Source organism: Seriola dumerili, unplaced genomic scaffold (genome assembly GCF_002260705.1).
Source record: "Seriola dumerili isolate Sdu_G_001 unplaced genomic scaffold, Sdu_1.0 BDQW01000056.1, whole genome shotgun sequence".
NCBI lineage: Eukaryota > Metazoa > Chordata > Actinopteri > Carangiformes > Carangidae > Seriola > Seriola dumerili.
In genome coordinates this window covers 1,625,282-1,649,578 of record NW_019174311.1, presented here as the reverse complement: position 1 = coordinate 1,649,578, position 24,297 = coordinate 1,625,282, and the positions used below count along the sequence as shown (strand labels likewise).

At 40.4% G+C, this 24,297-nt stretch overlaps 2 protein-coding genes across 3 annotated transcripts in view; both read left to right on the top strand.

Moving 5' to 3' along the window:
- The window catches only part of LOC111219147 (organic solute transporter subunit alpha-like), a 5,959-nt gene extending 3,026 nt beyond the window's left edge, over positions 1-2,933 (top strand). For both annotated transcript variants that reach the window (XM_022741743.1, XM_022741742.1), the window contains exons 6-7: positions 644-896; positions 1,725-2,933. In XM_022741743.1, the coding sequence (XP_022597464.1) occupies positions 644-896; positions 1,725-2,155 (684 nt within the window). In that variant the 3' untranslated portion in view covers positions 2,156-2,933. The remainder of the gene's footprint in view (positions 1-643; positions 897-1,724) is intronic.
- Positions 2,934-3,862: 929 nt separating this feature from the next.
- On the top strand, positions 3,863-14,911 carry suv39h1 (suppressor of variegation 3-9 homolog 1). Its single transcript, XM_022741669.1, has 6 exons — positions 3,863-3,889; positions 6,155-6,300; positions 8,776-9,435; positions 10,788-10,934; positions 13,368-13,497; positions 14,623-14,911. The coding sequence occupies exons 1-6, from the start codon at positions 3,871-3,873 to the stop codon at positions 14,754-14,756; spliced, it is 1,236 nt and encodes a 411-aa protein (XP_022597390.1). The 5' UTR covers positions 3,863-3,870; the 3' UTR covers positions 14,757-14,911.
- The last annotated feature ends 9,386 nt before the right edge of the window (positions 14,912-24,297 follow it).

Genomic DNA, 24,297 nt, shown 5'->3' with positions numbered 1-24,297 from the left:
AGAACATGAGGGCAGGAGGAGAACATGAGGGCAGGAGGAGAACATGTCAGCTGGAGGAGAACATGAGTGCAGGAGGAGAACATGAGGGCAGGAGGAGAACATGTCTGCTGGAGGAGAACATGAGGGCAGGGGGAGAACATGTCAGCTGGAGTTTTACTGAAGCTACACGGCTCATTGAAACTGACAACAACCGAATTCACCTGCTTACTATGAACTCTTCAGGCGACCATCCCTCCAACCTCTATAACCACTGTTTGTCTGTCCTCCTCTGATGTCACTGATATCCATGTACATCAGGGGTCTCCACCCTTTCCCCCTGAGAGCACATTGACTAAATCAAAGGGTCTGAGAGCTCCTCGTGTCTTATATCACTGGTCACATTTATTCACATCAAAACACTCAAACCAATCGAAAACAAATGAGTTCAATTACATAATCTAACAAGTCATCAAAATTCAACATCCAAAAACATGTGAAACTCATATCAGACAAAAATCATGATTCAGTCAGGCTTGAGCACTCATAATTTACTACTCAGTATGACAGATGACCTCTGGAGGTCAGGGTTCAGGTTACCTTCCTCCAAACATCCCCAGATAAGTTGAAAGATAAAATCAGTGGCTACAATCTTTTTGTTCTCCAGGGGGATCCAGTTAACCCTAACCTGTATGTGAACGGCATCATATGTGTGTCCACCTTCGTGTCTTTCTACGGCCACCTCCTCTTTTACAAAGCCACTAAGAGAGCTCTACCTGGATATGGACTGAGAGCCAAGTTCATCTGCATCATTGTGGTGTTGGTGCTGTGTGGCCTGCAGAGCGGCATTTTAGAGACCATGGGTGCTCTGGAGGTGATTCCCTGCACACCACCCTTCTCCGTCCTGGCCAGGTCCCAGTGTAAGTCACAGCACATCTGGCCTCACCCCAACCTCTCCATCTGTAGTTCAGTATCTGGCCTCTCCCAGGTGTTCTATCGACCTCACATTCTAGTTTCAGAAAGACACTTACTGGCTTTCAACTGTGTCCCATGGTCTTCATCAGCTGGACAAAGATTGCAGAGGCCCTTTATATGAACATCTGAGACCATCTTTAAACAACCAGCAGGTCATGTGATGACCCCAGCATCTTCTGATGATAAGGGTGTAGAGCAGATTAAAAAGATGATAAAAAATCTATACATGTATATAGTATATAAACATATGTGTAAAGTACCAATTAAAAGGTCGCACACCTTTATGGACACACACACACCTGCATTCACACAGCAGCTCATATTAACCTCTGTGGGAACAGGCACATAATGAAGAACATCTTCTTTTTACTCTGAGAAGTAAATGAAACTTAAAGTTTCAGGTTTATAAAGTGGAACAAGATCATCTACGGAAGACTTTTTAGAAGACAGACTTTTTAGCATTCTGACTTTAAAAAGTCAGATTTTTTTTTTTCTAATTCTGAGAAAAAAGTCAGACTTTGAAAAAAAAAAAAAAAATTCACGTAGCCTTAATCCTCTTCCGCCATCATCAAATCCTCAGGTACTAAACTGTTCTGTTTTCTAAGAGATGGTGGCATCTTTAATCACTCAGCCAAAGCTAATTCTATATGAATGAAAACAAATGATGCTGTTTGCTTTATTAATGAAATGTCTGTGTATCAGTACACTGATCTTCTCATGTGATCACAGTGATAATCACTGACCCATGTCCTGTGTTCTCTGTCCCATCTCAGTGATCTACCACTACTGTGTGATTGTGGAGATGTTCTGCATTGGCCTGTACGCCCGCCACACTTTCCGTAAGGTGGAACCAAGCATGGTGGAGGAGGTGGAGGGGCCCATCGGTGTGTGGCAGATGGACAAAGGCATTCAGACAGATGATGTTCAGACTGTGCATCAGAACCGTGGTGTGTTCTCAGAGGACGCTCGGCCTGGCCACCGCCTCGTCAGCACTTCCAATCCAAGCTACAGCGAAGACAGTCTGTGCAGGATAGAGCACGCTCCTCTTGATGGTTTCCCCTTCCCTCAGGCCCGAGGTCAGCAGCCAGGCAGACCACATCCAGTGGAGCCCAGGTCTGCAGAGGACCCAGGTGTAGAGCTGACCCACATCACTGTCAGAGCTGATATCAACTATCAGGACTGTAAGGATGTCACTGTGGTTTGACCAACAAACAAAACACTACATAAACCAGGACCAGCATCCTCACTGCTGCCAAGGGCCCAGACTGGATCTGAACTTGGGGCCACTGTGGAAAAGACTGAGCCTTGTTATGTGCTCTACCAGCTGAGCCACTGGAACCTCCCTTTAGCTCACATTTTAACACTGCAGAAAATGTTCATCAATGTAAACAACAGGAGAAATGTTGCTGCTTCTCACTTGTAAACTTCCAGATGTATTTTATATGTTAATTGTTTTGCAGCTGTTAAACACTGCAGCACTCATCTGCTGGGGCTTGGATCGTACCACATTTACACACAGAGCTTTGGACTGAAGTGTTATAATAATAATAATAATAATAGATGACAATTCTGTCTTTAACATCTACATTTGCTGCACCACACACACACATCTGTTGTGCAAATCACACGTGGTCTTCTCTCAGGACAGAGAATAGATGAATTTACATTTTATATTTGCCCTCACCAGTCAGAATGTGGCTGCTTCTCTCTTTGAACATGGACGACTTCTTCCACCCTCTAGCCACATTTTTCACATCCAGAAGCTTTTTCAAAAAGCTTCCAGGTTATTGAATCTGAAAATGTTGTCCCCGTTTTAGTGTGAATGATAATATGTTTATGTTTAAAAATATGTGCATTTCCCCGAACAGTCATGTTCACCTGCTTACGTCAGCCATCACTTGTGTCCCACCTGGTTGTCAGGTTATATTTATGATCACATGTTGTATTTGTTGAGCTAATTACAACAGAAACAGAAAGAACAACCACAATGTGAGTTTGACTCATTTACTGAAACTGGCTGATCTGAGGGACAGAGGAGGAAATGATTCTATGAAGCATAATGCGTTCACTGAATCAACAACATGATGAACTCAAAATTCTGAGAATTTTTTTCTTAAATAAAACAGAAAAAGATCCTTTTTTTGTGAATTAATGAGGTAATTATCTTGTTAATCTTTTTTTTAAGTGAATGCATTACTCTTCCATATGATTCAGCAATTTTCCTGTGTTATTTCAGTGAGGACAGAGAACTTTTAAGAAATATACTTTTGATTTTTATTTCACAACCTAAAATTTAATATCATATTCACAGGAAAAGGTCAAGTACTTTGAGACTGTATATTACTGACATGTTAATAGTGTATAATTATGTATAGAATTTTACAGTAGCCACTCATTCTAGACAAAGTCTAAAGAAGAAAAGATGTGAGAAACTATGAAATGTTTTGGACAGTAGGGTGACTGTGTAATGTTTTATTGTCCAATCAGGGCCAGACAAGGAGTACCTTAAAACGTAACTACCTAAGTATAGTACGTGGGTAACGTGGCTAGTTACAGTCTAGTCTCTATTATTGCACGTCCTTGTGACTCTACACATTAACGTATGTTGTCTGGCATTAGTACTGAGGATTTGTTGATCACGATGAAGGACGTGAACCAGGTCTTCGGCAATCTTTAACCTCTTCTGTGGTGTGGTGTGTCGGTGAAACAATGGTCGTACTGACGTCAGTATGGAGCTGCGTAACTTCTTGGTGAATAGGACCCGCTCTGCACGATATCTATCGTCTTCCGGCCGACCCCCCTGAGCCAATGAGAGGGCCGATAAGTGACACTCATCCAATCAGCAGCCGCTTCAGTGTGTTCTGCAGCACGATCCTCCCACCAGTGTAGATTCTCCTATTTTGGCGGCTGTGCAGAAACATGGCGGAAAATTTGAAAGGTAATTCAAGAGGTCTATATATGACTTTATACGACATTGTACGTGTATTTACTATTGTTATCCGGATTAGTCTCGGTACAGTCTCTTTAAAGACATCAAATATTCGCGCTCTTCTGTCGTTCAGGTCACACAGCGTTAAGACCGCGGTGGGTTGTGTATCATGGTGAAGCTAAGTTAGTTGTCGGAAGTGTCGTTAGCTCCTGGTGCAGTTTAACCGAGGCTCTTTAATGACCAAACTCTCCGCGTGTGATTCACTGACTGATTAAAGCTGAGGAGAAGAGTTCAGTCTGCCGTAGGAAGCAGAAATGAAGCAGTTAGTGAAGGTCTACTGCAGTCTGCACAGCGGCAGGCTGCGAAGGTTTAGCGGGCAAAACTATCCGACAAGCCCCTCGCGCCATACAGAGCCACGAAACGTTTAAAGACAAATGAGGGAGAGAATAGAAAGAGAAGGGAGGGGGAGCGAGCAGGAATAGCTGTGTATACTGATATACACAAGCACTGTTATTGTGATAATAATAACAGTGATACCTACAGGTGTAATCATGTTATAAGTAATAATAACAGTAAAATAACAATAAAATTAATAATGATGACGATGATTGTTGAGATCATCGTTGATTTTATTGTGTCAGATCTGGATCCGGGATCAGAATAAAGACAGAGAGACAAAGTTAATTACATGAAGTAATGAGAGAGCTCAGTGCATCATGCGAGTTCCCCAGCGGTCTAGGTCTAAAGCAGCATCACTAAGGGATGGTTCAGGACTCACTTGAGCCAGCCCTATTATAAGCCATACTATGGACGAAAGTTTGAAGCTTGATCTTAAATGTAGGGAGGAAGTCTGCCTCCTGGACCCAGACTGGGAGCTGGTTCCACAGGAGAGGACCCTGATAGCTGACGGCTCTGCCTCCCATTCTAGTCTTAGAAACTCTACACACAAGGAGCCCTGCATTTTGAGAGCAGCGTGTTCTCTTAGGATAATAGGGAACTATGAGCTCTGTAAGATAAGAAGGTGTCTGACCATTGACAGTTTTGTAGGTGAGGAGGAGGATTTTACAGGGAGCTGATGAAGCCAACACAGAGAGATTTGATCTCTTCCTGGTTCCTGTCAGTACTCTGCTGCAGCATTTTGAATCAGCTGGAGGCTTTTCACTGAGTTATTGGGACATTCACTCCAGTCTAGAAGCAAAAAATGCATGGACTAATTTTTCATTTTTCAGCATCCTTTTGAGACAGGATGTTTCTCACAATGTTGTGCAGGTGGAAGGAGACTTGTATTACGTGTGAAGTAAAAGACATGCCCTGGTCAAAAATGACCCCATGGTTTCTGACTATCACTGGAGGCCATGGCAATGCCGTCCAGAGTAAGTGTGTCTCTGAGGTCTTTAGGGCTGAGTACAATAACTTCAGTAACGCTTGCAGTTTGACCACCTGATTAGTCTCACCTGGCTTCATAGATAAGTACAACTGGGTGTCATCTGTGTAACAATGAAAATTTATGTGGTGCTTCCTGATAATTTTGCCTAAAGGAAGATGTAGTGCATTAAGAAAGTCTTCAGACCCCTTCACTTTGTTCACATGTTGTTCTGTTGTGGCCTGATGTTAAAACTGTTTAAATCAGACCTAGTATAGAAGTGTTAGTTAAAGGTAAAACATAGAACAGGGTCTAGAAGACAAGTTGATGGTTTAGATGACGAAACTACTGAAGTTAAGAGCTACAGTACAGAAGCAGTCTAAATATAAACTAGTTACAGTTGACTCTAAGTCTGTCACATTTGTGTCAGCTGTGGGAAGGAGTTGATGTCATTACTAGTATTAATAACTAAATAACAGCAATACTGACTCTCAGTAGTCTTCACTTATGTTTCTATGAGGGGTATTTATGTGACAGATCTACTCATAATACTGGTTCTAGCCTTGGTTTCCTCAGGAGAGGACATTTTCATCAGGAGGTGCTACATATTAAACACTCATTTTTAATTTGGAGTTAAGAGAGCAAGTAGTTTTCTTTTGGTTTACACAAATGTACTGTGCACCACTTAACCGAGTAAGCTTTGTGCTGGTAACGTACTTTCGACTGTCTCAATGCTGCTGTGTGTGTGGTAGGAAGTGAAATTATCAGATTGAAAATAGTTTTTTTATTGAGATAAAACGCTGAAATCAGCCATGCATCCAGACAATGTAGATTGAATGTCTTTAAAGTGGAGCTTGCTGTAGCCTCATTGCATTTGATGTTAACTCAGTTAAAGCGAGTTGCTGTGTCAGATTGCAGTGTGCCCTGTAAGATGTCCTGGGAGGAGCTGGAGGCCCTGTGTCGCAGAGAGAGGCTTCACTGTAAAGAGCTCGGAGTGAACAGAGCCAACGCCAATGAGTATGAGGTGGAGTTCCTCTGTGACTACAAGAAGAGTAAGGTAAAGTGTCACTGAAAAACACATGACTGTTTACAGCTCTACTCATCTGTGGTGGAAGTATTAGGAAGTACACAGTACATAGCCAATACACTGTAGACGTACCTGAGGTTCTATTATTCTGGTGAGGACCGAAAAACATGGAGTCAGTTGAAGGTAATGATATGAATGTAGCAGCTGGTTAGTTATTCTAGCTAAAACCACAGTATGATTCAGAAATGAGACTGAGGCTGGAAACTGGTTCTTCTAGTTCTTGTTAATGCCTCTTTGCTGTCTTATCCTGCTCTGTCGTGTGCAAAATATCAGTTCTGTGGCCTCATTAATGAAACTGTAGACAAGGATCTATACGGTAAGTCAATGTGCCTTCGCCAAGAATTTGATTTTAAAGGTACTACTACTTTTATCGATACCACTTATCGATCCAGTGTTTTAACAGTTCTCTTATCGGTAATCGGTTTTGTAATTTGAGAAGAAAAAGAAATTAAGAACATAATTAATAGTAATATAGAATGCATGAAATTTTCCCTTTATCAATCACTATCAACTTGAAAATATGCAACGTACATGCTCAGGCCTTCTATTGTAAATGGTCTGAGCTGCTGCAAACTGCAGTGTCTGGACTGGTGAGGACACAGGCACACATGATCTACTTTTCAGATGAATCATACAGATCATGTCATTAAAATGTGATGTATTTAGATATTTAATCTTAAAAGTTCAGTTGCTGCTGTCCAAGACGGTGGAGTTGGAATCCGGTAATGGGACAAGAAGCGGGGGGCAACATGAGGCGGGATGAGACTGGGCTAGCTGGTCAGCAGCAACTGAACTTTCAAATTAATGTACTTCCGTATAGCACCTTATAGATAAGTAAGAGCGCAGTCCAAACATACTCGATATGAACGAAGTGTGATTCTCACACTAGATATCTGGGCAGGAGGTGATGACGTGATGGAGGAGCTGGCTGGAGGAGGTGCAGCTCCAATGCGCTCTCTGCACTTTCTGCTCCAAAAACTCATCAAAAACTAATTCAAATTGCCCTCAGTGGAAAATGGACATGATTTAAAGATGTTGTAAAAAAAGATATGTTTATCATCGCACTGTTCTTCAGTTCTATTTGATACAGTCTTTGATTTCTATATGTGATGATACTCAGTTCACGAGTTAATGTGGTTGATAGGGCAGACCTGTGGACTCTAAGCAACAGTAATAAATCACAGGTGTAAACAGTTCAGATTTCGGTTGACCTGTGTCTTTTAAAATGGAGAGGTGTGTATAGAATAATTGGTGGCATACACACCACATACATGCACATACATACATACACACAAGTGTTTACGACAAAGTGAGTATACAGTCTGATTAATGTTTGACCGACCTGGGTCACAGTTGTCTACAGGTGCACACATTCTCCAACACATTTGTTTTTATAAACAAATAAACTTCCAACTTATTAGTGGGAAGTGGCTTAAGCATCTTTCAAGCCCTGTTTATAAGTACACAACAGTTCTACACGAGTCTTATCAGTTGTCCCTTAGAGACCTTTTGTCTAAAGTCAAAGTATCTGAAGGGTAAAAGTTTGCATTGATATGCTATTGTACAGCTGTTCTATTAAATCATTATATTGAACAAGTGTTTTTCTTTTGCCTGTGTAAGATGTTAAATATTGGTACATTTCTTTGACATGTAATATCCCAGGAATACTTAGGAGACTTATTAATAAGGGATGCATTAAGATTACATGTTAACTTCCAAGCCATTTCAATCCAAAACTATCTGTTAGTTAAGAGCCAGTTTGAATACAACACAACAAATAATATTTGAACAGGAAAGTGAAACTGAAACACTTACTACACAGACTCTCTGTTTTCATTGTGACGCACACAAATCAAAATGGCTGCACAGAGATAAGCACAGTCAGAATGTATTGAAAACCCACTATATGCTTTTTATCAAACCCAATACTGTGTTTTTTTTATAACATTTGGTACATTTTCACATTGTTCCAAATAATAGTGTTAACATCCTCTGAGACAATACACTATTTTCCATACTGTATATACTGTGGTGTTAATCACTGTAATATTTCTGCTTGTATTAGACCATTGTGTATTTAATTTTCCATAAAATGTTCAGTGTCATGATATAGGATTTTATCGACATTGCTTTCCCCAGGCCTAAGACAATTATAAACCACCTGCTGCTACAGTCTAAAGTCTCCTGTAGTCTTGTTACTCTGCAGGTTGACAGAGCTGTAACTGGTCTTCATGAGTGGAGACTTTTTGCTGCTGAGGTTTAAGACTATGAGACTAACAGGCAAAGAAAGACCAGCTGCTGAAAAGAGCGGACTGAGAATTTATTATATAATGAGAAAAAGTGAATTAGTCCAGTACAGACATAAATCAAACCTTAAACCTTAAAGTCTGGTCAGTGTTGACATAGTAAATGATGTCTCCTCCTAATTCAAATTGTGTGTTTCAGGAGGAGGAGTTCTACTTGGTGAAGTGGAGGGGGTTCCCTGAGTCGGACAACACCTGGGAACCCAAGAGGAACCTCAGATGCCCCAAACTGATGAAGCAGTTCCACCTGGACCTTGATCAGGAGCTGAGGCGCCACAAGAGACGCTGCATCCCTAAAAAGCTAGATAAGGAGGTGACCTCAGTCCTCATCCAGAAAGCCAAACTCCGTCAGAGTCTGCAGCGCTGGGAGGCCCATTTGAACCACACTCGCAACCACCCAGGTCGCATTTTTGTCATGAATGAAGTGGACCTCGAGGGCCCCCCAAAAAACTTCACCTACATCAACAACTACAAAGTAGGCCAGGGCATAGTGTTGGATGAGATGGCTGTGGGCTGTGAGTGTAAGAACTGTTTAGATGAGCCGGTGAATGGGTGCTGCCCCGGGGCCTCCTTGCACCGTATGGCCTATAACAATAGGGGGCAGGTTCGGATCCGGGCGGGACAGCCCATTTACGAGTGCAACTCTCGATGCAACTGTGGTCTTGATTGTCCCAACAGAGTGGTGCAGAAGGGCATCCAGTTTGACCTGTGCATCTTTAAGACGGAGAATGGCAGGGGATGGGGTGTCCGCACCCTGCAGCATATCAAGAAGAACACATTCGTCATGGAGTACGTAGGAGAGGTAAGACCTGGTCCAAGACTTTCATCATCAGGAAAGTCTGTGCAAAGCGTCTTTCTAATCATCAAAGACACTTTCTCCTTTCATAACATGTCATTGCTGAAATGGTCAAAAGTAACATTTGTGTCATTGAAACTTTAGTGAAAGGTGTCATTGTCATGTGATGTTTGTATGTCAGTATGACATCATTAAATCTTTTCCCTGTCTTTTTTTGCTGAGAACCAAACGCCTCACGTGAGAAACAGGCTTATTGCTGAAACTAGATGACACAGCGCTGCAGCAAGGCTTGAGATGATTCATTTTGGCTAGCATTGAAAATTAGCCTGTGTTTTACAATTCATTTAGAAAGTCTTCAGACCCCTTCTCCCTCATCAATCTACACTCAATCTCTCATAATGACAAAGAGAAAACAGAATTTTAGAACATTTTGCAAATGTTTTAAAAAAGACTGTCCACATGACTACATTTTCATTTTAAAATGTAGCTTTCGAATTAAAACCATCTCCTTCCAGACTATCCCACCTGAAAACACATATACCTGAGCAATCACCTGTACTGATTCATGTGCAGGTGATTGTAAGTGAACAACAGCTGCTAGCAAAGACAACAAGGTCAGTAACACTGTAATTCATTATCATGTTGTATTCACTGCTGGTGTCCAGGCTGATGAGAGCTAATCAGGAGAGACCATGGGGGTCTATGTCATCATTTCCAAAGGTCAGAATTTTCAAAATAAAACACAACCCCAGATTTTTCAAAGTAAAACACAACCCCTGAGTTTTCAAAATAAAATGGGGCTGACAGTTTCCAAAAGTCTGTTTTCATGGCTCGAAAACTGGAGTCATGTGGATGGAGGAGGAAAGGTAGAAACAGATGCGTTTTAAAATGAAAATGTAGTAGACTGGACTTAGTAGTAGTAGTGGACTGGACTTAGATTCAATAGTGAGTTCTATTTTTTTTCCACTCAGTATGAATTTAGGGCTGTTTCTGCTGCCACCTCTACTTGTTCTTTTATCTGCTGTGCTCAACAGGTTTTGAAAATGTATACAATTGTTTGTGGCTGAGGCCTTAACCTCAGCAGCCTGATTTTGAATCCAGCCTGATCCCTTTGCTGCCTGCCCCTCTCGCTTCCCCATCTTCTCTCTACTTTATTTAATGAAGCAAAAATGCCAAAAAGAATCTTAAAAACAGAAAATTGTTTGTGGCTGAGCTTGTGTGTACTGATATTGAAACTATTAGGAAAAATCATACATGTCTCTTTGAGTTTTTTAAGTAATGGTCATGTTTGTGTTTTATTGAAAATGACATATTGCATCGCAGCACTGGTTCTGTCCATCCTGTCTGGTTTCCTCCAGATCATCACAACAGATGAAGCAGAGAGGAGGGGTCACGTATACGACCGCCAAGGCTCTACATACCTGTTTGACCTGGACTACGTGGAGGACGTGTATACAGTGGATGCTGCTCATCTCGGCAACATCTCCCACTTTGTCAACCACAGCGTGAGTGTCTTCAAACTGTATAGAACATACTGCAGGCAGCTCGGGTCAAAGGTTGGGCCTACACTCTGTGTATGCAGGTCATTCAGAATGTCTGCAGACCATGACTTTATTCACATGTTGTTGTGTAGAAATAATTTAAATCAGTCTACACTCTGTACTTCATAATGACAAAGGGAACTGAATTTCTGTAAATGTATTAAAAAGTAAAAACTGAAATATCACATTGACAGAAGTATTCAGACACTTTGTCTCAAGTTCCTCCATTTCTCTTGAAGTGTTCTAGTTTGTTCATATGAATTGGTTTTAGTATGATGAGCTCTATATGAAGCCCTGATCTTCTGGGCCGACCCAGTTCTCTGCTGACTTGCATGTGTTTCTATACGTACTACAGTCAGGCGTATGTGTAAACAGACACATTCCACACACGCACACATACACACACATACACACACACACACACTAGAATACATGAAAAAACTTGTTCTGGGTAGCTTCTCGTGTGGCTAATCGGTCGGTCACTCACTGCTGGATTACAATACACTGTAGTTTTTGGGAATATTGACCAGCGCCATTGATAGCACAAGACTCTTGTGGGCACTGATATTTCTGCAGTTTAGCATTTTTGGAGTTTGTCTCAGCTAATGGACACAATCTCCTCGATGGCCTGCAAATTGCATACTCCAGAGACTTATTGCTGCAGCTCAGACTTCATCCCCCAAACCATTACCACAGACATGTTTCCAGAGGAAATACTACACAAGAACTCCTCCAACCAAGAGGATTCTTCTCACAGCACAAAGAAGGTAACTAGAAGGGGAAAGAGAAAGGGTGGGATTAAAGCCACACTTAAACAAGAGTAAACAACGACTGCTCCCCTCAGTCATCTTGGCTAATGTGCGCTCCCTCCGCAATAAAACAGACAAACTACAAGCCAACATTAATCACATGTATGTGGTTAATGACTGCCTCCTTTCTTGCATCCACTGAAATGTGGTTAAATAAGAACAATGACAATGATACTGCACAGATGGCTAAGTGCCCCCTAAGACTTGACCAAGATAATGAGTTCACAGGAAAACAACATGGTGGTGGTGTGTGTCTCTATGTAAACACACGCTGGTGCTCAACGGTTATAGAGGATCTGTGCACCACTGGCATCGAACTCTTCACCCCTTCTATCTCCCTGGGAATTCCCTCAGTTTCATTCTGGTTTACATCCACCTCAGAGCTAATGCAGCCACAGCACATATCAAGAGAACATTAGACAAATTCAATCAAGGTGATTTTAATCACTGCTCAGCTGACAAATCGTTAAAAGGATTTTACCATATGCCTGAGAAAGCACCCAGCTGGAGGTAAACCTTCTCCTTACTCAAAGCCCGAGATTCTGCCCTCAGCCGGCCTGTCACTGGGAGGTGGGGCTACACTACACAGCACACAGTGCTTCTGTGCCACAGACACCAGAGTGTTAACCACAGGTGAACTGTTTCGAGGTGATCGGTGATTTACTGATTATGTATTTTTAATGAAAATCGGCCGATTATGATTGGCGGCCGATCAATTGGGGCATCACTACTCAAGATGACCAAAGAAAGCACAGCACTTGGTCCAGACAACATCAGAGGCCGTGTCATGTGGTACTGTGCTCAGCAGCTAGGGGGCGTGTTTCAACTCCTGCTTCACAGCTCCTTGGCAAGCAGCACAGTCGCCCAGCTGTGGAAAAACATTTATCCCCATAAAATGCTGATAATTGAATCTGATAATCGACCAGGCCAATGAAAAGTGAGACATTGGACACTCAGTTTTCAGAAGGACTTCAGATTGTCCGTTTGTGCCGTTTGTGCACATGTGAACAGTTCAAATAATAAAGAATAATATAATAAATATATATATATCTAAATACATACAAAATACAAATATGTGTCCGTCCGTTGTCCACAATCAAAACAGTGACGGCGCTGCAGGATGCATAACTCACAACCTCAATTATGTAATACTAGTGGGAAGTCTACCTCAGCTGGTCCACAACATATGGATGTAGTGGTTCTGCAGGTCCTGGTCTGTGTTGCTGTCTCTCAGTCCCTGGTGTGCTCTTGTTGTGCTTACTGTTCTCCCACTTGTAGTACAGACCGTCTGTGCAGTCTCAGATGCTGGGCTGCCTGTGGATTGATGCTGAATCTTGGTCAGATGATGAAATTTGTATCTCGCTCACCCTCAGACTCTTAATGTCTCCTTAAGTAGATGATCCTGCTGGGTTTCCGGATGACTTGCCAGCATTCTTTCTTAAACACCACCCTGTGTTTTGGTGTGTGTGTTTGTGTGTGTGTGTGTGTGTGTGTGTGTGTGTGTGTTGTGTGTGTTGAGTGCTGGTGGTGGGCTGTGGGGGGGGGTGAGAGAAAGAAGCTTCTGACTCATATTGTGTTGTTTTTGCAGTGTAACCCCAACCTTCAGGTCTTCAACGTGTTTATTGACAACATCGATGAGAGGCTCCCGAGAATCGCTTTGTTTTCAACACGGGCCATTCGTGCAGGAGAGGAGCTCACCTTCGACTACAAAATGCAAAGTAAGTCTCATTAAGTAAGGGACAGTGAGAGGAATGAACTGATCATCATCCAGCTCTTCTTTCTGTGGTTAGTCAACAAACAGGTCTCACCAACAACAACAGACCTGATCCTAAAGGTTTTAATGAACTGTTATCTGTTCTTGTCTTACTGAACTCAGTCAACTTTCTAGTGCTTATCTGCTGCCTACAGTGCAGCATGTCTCTGCATGTGTGAAAAGTGTCTGTGAATGTCAGGATTCTACACTGGATAGAAAAGTGTGGAATTTGATTTTCCAGGTCTGGATAAGTCTGGAAAAAGAAAAGAGAAGTAGAGAGAGTATGGAAAAATATTAATGTTTCGAGACTGATTCTCCTGTTCTATCCTGCTGAGCAAGCCTGATGGAGAAAACGAGCAAAGTCGAGGACTTGAGTTCTCTCTTCTATGAATTGCACATAAACTTACTGGCTCCCTCAGTGCTCAGGCCCTGAGAATAAACACCTGTGCCATTAAAATAATACCAGCAGATGCAGGCATGTTGCCCCAAGCCTACATCTTGCTCCCCTAGTAATCAGAACAAAAGCAAAAGGGTTCCAGCAAGTGGAATCATTTTTTGATCATTCGTTTAGCAAATATGTCATTCTCCTACAATAGTTGAAGCTCATCATGTGTTTGAAATGTATTTTACAGACTGGGGTCACCTGAATAGGAGCCAGTAAAAGGGTATAGTGAGTGTGACCTCATCACTTGTGCTTGGCAGTTTTCCCGGGATTGTTCCCTTTTTTGACAGACTGTCCTGGAAAATTAATATTCTTTCCTGGGACACGAATTGTAAAACCTTGTTTCCTTCTAAAAAATTTTTGTTTTCTTCCCGGATATGTCCAGTCCTGTATCCGTAAACATATCAAAACGTGTACAACAGTGCCCAAAATTACCTTATTACCTAGCAATTGCCATCCGTCCACATCCACGACCGTGTGAATGGGGCAAGCCGATAGCCGAGTGGTTAGGGCACATAGCAAGAGGGCGCAGATGTCCTGAGCTGGCCAGACTCTTGGCTTTATGTCATTCCCCTGCTCTCTGTCCCAGCATTTTCTGGCAGTCTCTACTGTCCTACTGTCCCTGATCCGGCTTCTGGTTGTTTCCAGTTGATCCTGTCGACACAGAAAGCACCAAAATGGACTCCAGTTTCAGTCTAGCGGGGCTCCCCAGCTCTCCCAAGAAGAGGATTCGAGTGGAGTGTCGGTGTGGATCAGACTCTTGTAGAAAGTACCTGTTCTGATGACAAACTGTCATTCTGTAAAGATGTGGAAAATTGTACAGACTTTTAAATGAATTATTATTTTCCTTTTGTTTATGAAAGCTGAAATCCACCATCAACATTTGACCATGACAGACAAAACAAAAAAAAACACAGTCCAGTTTCATATCTGTGAAGTAACAGAATGTAGAGCTTCTGGTTTCCACTAAACTAAAGACTGCATCAGTGGGTTGTTTCTGTAATTATTTTAAATATATCTCTCCGTCCATGATAAAAACAGATGAGTCCGTATATCAGCTCAGCTCAAGTGCAGAACAAGAATGACTGTCCTGTTATTATGTGACTAAAACATGTTCTGGGATTCAGTACATGACAGGTGTGTGCCCCGGCCTTCTCATGACTGCTCAATTATAACTGCTTTGTTAAAACAGTCCATAATTTCTACCAGTGTCAGCACTGTACTCACCAAGACCACCTGAGATCTGAGAACATCCTGAGATCCTGAACACCTGAGCCATATCACTAAAAGAAGAACTATGATCAACAGTAGATAAACCTGTGGAAGTGAAGATGACACAAACCTCCATCACAATTTACAGAGCCACCTCCTGATTGACCTTTGACCTAGTGTACCTGCTGTAGTGTAATGAGTGTGAGGTTGACCTGGTGTGTCTGATTGTTTAGTGTTGTCTGGTAGAAGTGATGGACAGAGGTCAGATAGTCTCAGTCTGTTGTATTTTGTTACTTCCATTTTAATTAAATTGTCACAGACAAAAGTCGCCATGTTCTAATGGAACCAACCAGCTGAGGCAGTGTTTGGTTTGGTTCCTGATCTTATCCTGTCATCACCTCACACACCTGGCCCAATTCATTTTTTTACTCTTATATAATTTGTGTTTTGGTTCTTCTGCCTTGAGTTTTGTCGCTTGTGTTTCATCATGCTCCTGATGTGCAGCTGATGAACAGTTCAGGTCTCGGTAAGAGCCGGTTCACACAGTGTGTTGCCCTGTTGTGAATGTTCACTTGAAGGCATGGTGAAACACCTGCTGCCATGTTCTTCTCCTCCTCCACCCCACTGCCTCTATGACCCTCCACCAGTCTGCCCATCTGACAACCACCAGCATCTTTACCAGTAACCAGCCCGCAGCTCCCAGTCAGCATGTAGCATGGAGCTACTGTCAGCTGAGTTAACATATGTAACATATAATATATTTTTACACCTGGACTCAGCTTTAACTCAGCTTTACCTTCTGTCACTTCAATGACTGTCTGTTTTGTGGTCAAATAGCTGATGATTTTACAGTGTATATATTTCAACATTTTAACTCAGTATTTTTTCAGTGTGTTTTAGGTGGAGAACAAAAACAATGTAAATAAATGATTATACAGTGGACTGATGTTTTCATGTCTTTTTTTTTTTTTAAACAAAGTGACACAGGAAACAGAAAATGAGATGTGTGTGTGTGTGTGTGTGTTCTGGTAATCATCACATTATGGGGACAACAATCTGTTTACACAGTCACGTCATGGGGACCTCTTGCAGAGTGGGGACAAAAAAATCAGGTCCCCATGAGGAAAACCCTTTTAAATGAATACAGGAGCTATTCTGAAGGTGCCTGTGTGGTTTTTAGAATAGGCCCACAACACATGTTTTTCAGTCAGTGTGTGTGTGGAGCTGACAATGCACTCACTGCTCCACACACACACTTCTTCCAAATATGGTTGGGTTGGGTTGCCCACTTCCTGGTCCTCATTAAGAAGGATTTTAGCAGCAAATACATTTTCAGTGTTACAGGTGGCAATCAATACGGTGGACGAGTAAGAAGATTATTTGCAGCAGATGCCATCTAAAGAGCTAAGAATTTTTGCAATGGAGCAAACGTGAAATACAAGGTAAGCACATTTGTATGACAAACCAATATAACTATTGATCAACCCTAAAATTAAGTTAATTTGCTTTAATTATTTAGCAGGTTAGCTAGTTGGCTCCGATTGACTAAAGAGGCTGAGTGAAGGCTTCAAACATTTTACTTTATCTGATTCTGAATGTGATTCTGAAATGTTTTCCTACATTTTTTCAACTAGTTGCATGCATTTTAGCGTAAATGACTATGCAAACCAAACACATACAACTAAATCTTTAGATTAGCTAATTGTTTGCTCTCAGACGGTAGGTTTATGTGGTCAAAATGATTCTTTTTATAATATTCCACCTTTTATAAATGTAAATGTGATTTTTATTTTGCCATGATAAATTCAGGATCAATATTTCAAGTGTTACATTTAAGTGAATTGATTGCGTACATGTACAAAACACTGATTTTGACCAAAGTGCCTCACAGAGACATTTAAAATACAATTCTACAGATTCTGCATGTGAAAGATTAGAGACTGAATGAAAAAAGTGAGTTACTACCCTGGTGTTTACGTACATATTGTTTTCCTTTTGAGTCACATGCAATTCCTTTGCTTTTGAAATATCTGAGCATGAGAGTTTATAGAAGTATTATACAATAAATAATTTTAAAGACCTCAAACTGAGTCGAATGCAAACCCTTTTTTTTTACATTTCCATGCAGTCTAAAATGCCACCATGGATAATTCTACAGTCTCTCTTTGTCACGTTTTTGTGATTTGAAGCAGCTAAAACAGTGAAGAACATGTATTGTGATGGTAATCTAGTATGAATTGGTACACATTACAGTTCAAGGGCTAATGCATGTAGAAGGTTAGTGCTAGTGAGATGTTTTGGGCACATTTTAACCTGCTCATGGACTTTTTTTCTTGGTTAATTATCAGCCTATTCTGGACACTCATGACGTCCCCACACGACACGTTCAGTGTTTGAGTAGAAACTGTGTGAAAAGTTGGACACAACTCTAACCCGCAAGGAACTTGAACACTGTGTGTGAAAGGTCCCCACGAAGCCTGTTTGATTTAAAATGTGTGAGTGCAGACAGAGCTTGGCTGTGCAGGAGGAACTATTTTACTATGAATTTGGATTTTGTTCTTTAATTCTGGTGTATGATGGGATGCATCTCATTTTAGAGATTTTGTCCGAACAAGTGGTCAGTCTATTAGTATTAACATCAAAGTGACAATTTGTACCTTATGTTCTCATATTCTGAAATATTTTAATTGTACAATATGTGTTTACAGATGACCAGCATCTGATGTCCATTCAACTATTTTTGTTCATGAGCAAATATTATAATGATGTAAAATTCAGTCCACACTTTTTATTCACAGAGTGAATGTCAAAGTGAAATTGAGAGTATTGTCCCAAGACTAAGACAGACTAAAAGCATCACAGTAAGTCTTCATTTACTAAACAACATAAATGAAATGTACATTTTGTAGTCTACTGACCTGGGATTATGTCAAGGGGTGCAATCAACAATTATTTTCATTTTCAATAATTAATTTGTTTATATTCTACAATGATAAATCATTTGGTGTATAACATAACCATCACTTTAAATCACACCATTTTATTTTGAAGATGATGTCATCAGTTGAGTTCTTTTTTTTTCAGATCAAATGTCCAAAACCCCAAAATATTTAGTTTATTATTACATTATTTCTTACTATTTCTTAATGTTTCTATTTTTCATTTTATAGATGAAATATTTTGAAGATTCTGGTGATCTATATGATTTGGCATCAGAGAGTGGAGATCAATATATTCCAAACTCCACCTCTGAAAGTGACAGTGGTGTCAGCCTTGACACAAGGGCAAAACGTCAGCCTCTTTATGATACACTGGATGTCTTGGGCTCAAAGAGTTCCCCTGTCTGTGATTCCACAACGCCAGACAACATGACAGCTCTACATCTGAGGCCATTGGAGAAGAAGAAGGACTGTCTTCAAGTCAGAACATTAATGACAGCATAGTTGTTAGTGCATGTCAGAAAAGAGGTGGGACTAGAGTTTACGACAAGCGACACTATTGCTTATACTGCTCTAAACCATGTGCTAAAATTGCAAGGCATCTAGAATGTGCACATCAAGACAAATCTGATGTGGCTAAAGCTCTGAGCTTTTCAAAAGGTTCCAAAGAGAGAAAAAAAACACCTAGATTATATGGGAGAGCTGGGGAGGAAACTGCTCACAACGCTGCTGTTATGGAGTCAGGAAAGGGTGAACTAGTGCCATTTAAACGGCCACCAAAAGAAGCCCAAAGCAATGATGTCATGCACTGTGCATATTGTCAAGGACTGTTTACACAAAAGGTCCTGTGGCGACATATGCGCACTTGTAGCCTTAAACCTGGATCAGTTGCCCCCAAACCAGGGAAGAATCGTGTTCAGTCCATGTGCACATACACAGCGCCTGTGCCTTCAAACATAAGTAAACAAATGTGGGGAGTAATCAGCGTCATGAATCCAGACCCAGTCACAGACATAATAAGAAATGACCAAGCTATCATTGATGTAGGGCAGCACTTATTGAACAAAGGTGGGATGTCAGATAAGAATAAACAGTGTGTCCGAGAGAAAATGTGAGAAATGGGAAGGCTGATTCACAATGCCAGGAGAGTCACCACTTTAAAAAAAAAGGAAGATCTCATAAATCCAATTAAGTACTTGGAGACTGTCAAAGCTGTCAAGGTTACATGTGGGTATGACAGTGAAACAAACAAGTTCTTGATTCCATCACTAGCAAACAAGCTTGGTAATGCCCTTGTTAAAGTAAGTAGACTCTTAAAAGCTCAGGGTTTAATCTCAAACAACCAAGAAATGGTCAAGAATGCCAGTGAGTTTTAAGATGTCCATCAGGAAAAGTGGAACGAGATGATCTCGGCTACAGCACTGAGGAACATCAGGGAAGCAAAGTGGAATGTGCCCAGTCTCGTGCCCTTTACTGAAGATGTCCAAAAAATGCATGCATATCTCAATCAAGTGCAAGATGAGTACTACAATTCACTCTCTGAAAGTCCCTCCAGAAAATCCTGGATGGAGCTTGCAAAGGTTTATCTGATGCAGACCATTCTCTTTAACTGGCGTAGGGAAGGAGAAGTGGCAAGCATGCCCTTGTCTGCATTTTCTGCAAGAGATACCTCTGATCCCCATGAGGATGTGGACTGGGCACTCTGAACCAGAAAAAAAGCTCTGCCAGACACTTCACAAGAATTATTATCAGGGGAAAACGTGGTCGCCCAGTTCCAATTCTTCTGACTCCAAAAATGCTGCGTGCGTTAGAACTCCTTGTTAAACAGAGAGACGCTTGTGGGGTTCTAAAAGACAATGGTTACATGTTTTCAAGACCAGTGGCTATGACACATTTCCGAGGTTCAGACTGCATCCGTGGCTTTGCAAAGATGTGTGGTGCAAAGTGTCACAAGTCACTGACATCTACCAGACAGAAAGCATGCCGCAACCCTTCCAACAGTGCTGAACATGACAGACACAGAGATGGACCAGCTGGCCAACTTTCTTGGACATGATATAAGAATCCATCGAGAATTCTATCGACTCCCTGAGAAGACCCCTCATCTTGCCAAGATCAGCAAAGTTCTAATGGCACTCGAGCAAGGAAGATTAGCTGAGTTTCATGGCAAGAACTTGGATGAAATTGGGATAGATCCAGATGATGTGTTGTCTTTTTGACTTTGTTTGTTTGTTTGTCTGTATGTATTTACTATCTATTCATTTGAATTTGATCACATTTGTAAGCCGTACTTTGTATGACAGAAAAAGTTATGGACAGTGATGAGGAAGATGGGAGCATACAGGACGAAAACTGCTCATCTACTGTTGATGGTATGTATTGTCACTAAGTAACAGTCAGTAAAAGTCAAAATACTGCCGGTTCACCTCTATACTAATAGACTGACTTATTTGCTCCAAATGCATAAAAGGTTTTCTCTTTGGTTAGTTAGTTATTTAGTTAGTTAGCTAACGAATGTAAACTGTATTTCTCACACTCTAATGAAAGTGTATTTTCATAGAATGTTCCTATCATTAGGGGAATATATGGACTTACTGATTGAGACTTGAAAGCTACAATAATGTATGAAATCAAACATAATTCATGGTGTATGTACTGGAGATAATAGCAGTTGGTTCAGTCTGGGCACTAGCGTGAGTCGGCCAGAACACCACTTAAGGGGACAGTTTTTTTTGACATGGGGTTGTGTGGGGTAGTCATGAATAGTCAGTACATTTCCCACAGTAGAATTTTACAGCTTGGTCTCAGTTAGGAGAGCTGACTCGGAGCAACATATGGAGCGCATTGTATCATGCTGCTTTCTGATTTACTCATCTGACCTGCAGCTGCAGCATAATACAATGTGCTCCATATGTTGTGCTTTTGCGTAGGAATACGGAAGTTCAGCGGTTGAAAAGTGTAGTGCCAAAGGAAAGTGCTGTTTTCACAGGAAGATAAACCATCTATGTGAATCTGCATTTAAATGGATATTGGACTATTTCAGTGGGCGTTTTTTAACAGTGTCTAAAACACGTTTTTTTGTGGCCCCGTGCAAAGCCACATATCGCTCTGCCACCCTGACGGGTAACATTCAAAGTTGGTCTGCTTCTTGTCAAGTAAAAACACTGTGTAGCCTGCTTAACCTTAGCCTAACGAATATCGTCATCAATATCAGTATCAGGAGTCAATAGAAAATCTACATAAATAATTCTTAATTCATCAGTTAGCTAATATAGTTTAAATAAACTTGCAGTGAAGAACACAATTCTACACTAAGAGTTAAATACATTTTTATGCACTAATTAAAATTAAAAATTCAACAAATGACACATCAATTCTGTTTTATCAACATTCTGTGGTACATCTAAAGTATCTTTATGAAAATGTTGAAATTTGATTATTTTCCATAGAACCATCAGCGGAGGAGTCACTTCCTCCTACTGAGAGGAATGAAATGCCCCCGCCACCATCCAAGAGACACAAACCACCATCATCAGATGATGAGATACCTGCAGGAGTCAGTGTTTTAAGGCCTTCCTGTAAAATGAATTTCCCAGTTGTGGGATTAAGAAAGTTAATCTAATCTAATCTAATCTAATCTAATCTAATCTAATGGTGAGCTCTTTACACATTTTTCTTTTGCATGTCAGTAATGATTTTGCCTGCTCCTTTTTGGAGATGTACTTTCAGTGTAGAAGTTAAACCAAAAATGGTCAAATGTAAATTGTTGTAGCATTAACAACAGTCCCATGGAAACATAAATAGAAACTCTGGAAATTCGGCACACCTTGGAAATTATAATAATTTTGCAATAATTTTGTCACTATTAATTTTTGTGTTTTTCCTCTTAAAGCCATCAGTTACCCTTCTCCTTCATCTAAATTAGCAGCTATCAGAAAATTGCAAATCTCACAAACTGTGAGCTCTCACAAACTAATTCTGTGGACATAGAAAGATAGCCAGATGGATTTATCCAGTGGATCCAAAATGTCGATAAGAACTTGAAATATAAATACTGTTGTTTCTTCCTGAAAAGTTTGTTTGAAAAATTCTAAATTAATGTTATTATATTTGGCAGAATGGACAAATCAGTGTTTGACTGACAATGTAATTCTATTGATAAGTAGAGTGAAAATAATCTTACTTGTAGTGTAGATGTACAAATTTTTATTTTTCTCCACTTTAAGGTAAAGCTACCCAGAAGAAGAAAACACCCTGGCAGCAGACAGAGGTGCAGGCGGTGGAAAGGCACTTGAATCGATTCATCACATCTTGTATTGTATCAGCAAACTTATTAAAAGTTGAATTCTGTTTCAGTTTAATGCCTTGAAGTTCAATTAGTAGTTAGTAGTAGTTTCATTATAGTGGCATTAAATGTCTGGTGATTGAGAAGTAGTTACCTGAAGCTGGATGTCAGAATTTTTTTTTTTTTTTAAATGTGGGTATGATATGGGTTGGAAAATATCCAGACATTAATTCACAACTTTTTCAAACAAATAGAGATATTTGTTTCATACTATAATATTAATATTCGCTTCCATAATACAATATCAGATGACTACATGCCCAGCACCAGATGTTCTATGCAAGAGTGATACTAGCACCATTTGAAAGCCTCACGCTGCATCTCTATATTATCTATGAAGAAGTAAACTAAGATAAATTTCCAAATTTTAACTGACATTGATATACTAGTACTGTTTCTTTTAATTCTACTTCATTGCAGATTCAATCATTCTTTAAACAAAGTCAATAATCTGAGGATATGTTTGATGTAGATGCATGTCATATGTGATTAGCAATATGCTTATTGTTGGTCCCCACTAATCACAAGAGACTTTGTGTGAAATAGGCAAATTATATGTTAATGAGGTCCCCATCAGCCATGTCCAATAGATATTTCTTAAGTCCCCATTTAGCATGGTCCAGTCATTACTTCATCAATTCAGCTGTTTGAAGTCGAGTCTAAGCTATTGTGAATGTACCAGATTTTTTTCATGCTTCTAGAACCTTTAGAAAGGGTGGTCCCCACAGGTGATGATCAGAAAGTTGGCAATTGTTTACAATGATATTGGTAATAATAATAATGCTAAGAATAATGTATAATAATCGTAATGTGGTAATAGCGGCAATGTACGTATGCACATATATATACAGACAGCATAATTATGATAATATAATACAATAATAATGTGATCATGTATAATAATGATAATTGGCATGGTAATTATCATATTCATGTATTAAGTATGCAAAATATCTATCCATCTATCTAAGGGTGGAGGAGAAGCCGTGCCAGAGCATCAGAGGGGCAAGGGGTCCCCAGTCCAACCACCCAGCGCCACAATCGGGGACCCACGCAGCAGACAGCCAGCCGCTCCCTCCTTTTACCTCTCCTCCTTCCTCCAATTGAGGTTTTTGAAATTGGGTAGATAAATTTTTATTTAGGGTTGCATTATACATTTTTTTTCTCTAATGTGTTGTCCTGCTCGGGGGAAACCCCCAGAACATTTCAGAGGGGGGTCTGCCCACTGAGGAAAGACACACCTAAAATATAATATAATATAATATAATAAAATGTGTTTTCATGTCTTTATTGTTGTAGTTTAAATAGGGCTCAGTGTATTTTAAACCTCACCTTTGAATTATAAAACATGTCACCACTAGATGGTGCCTCTAGCACTCTGTTATAACAACGCCCCACATATCTACTTTATATTAGAAATATATTAACTACTTACACAAAGCACCCTTTATAAAACTAATATAAAAATGAAAATCATCATATCTAATGTAATTTTCCAGTTTCAGTGCTGATGGAGCGTCAGCTCTTCATACTGGAGCTGATGCTGACATGAAACCGATGAAAAATGAAATTGAAACAGGTAAATTGAAACAGGTAAATTATAAACCACCAAGCCACAAACTTCTCCATTCTATACTGTGTTTGCTATACACTCGACACTTTATGTTTATGGTTTTGATCCTTTTCTTAGAAAGTCGACATTGAAATCCAACGTTGCATTCATGTCCAGTCAAAGATCCCTCCACATGTTTTAAGATATAAAAATACTCAGCTGTGAATACCAATACAACCCTGCTTCTAAAAAAGTTGGTGCGCTGCGTAAAACGT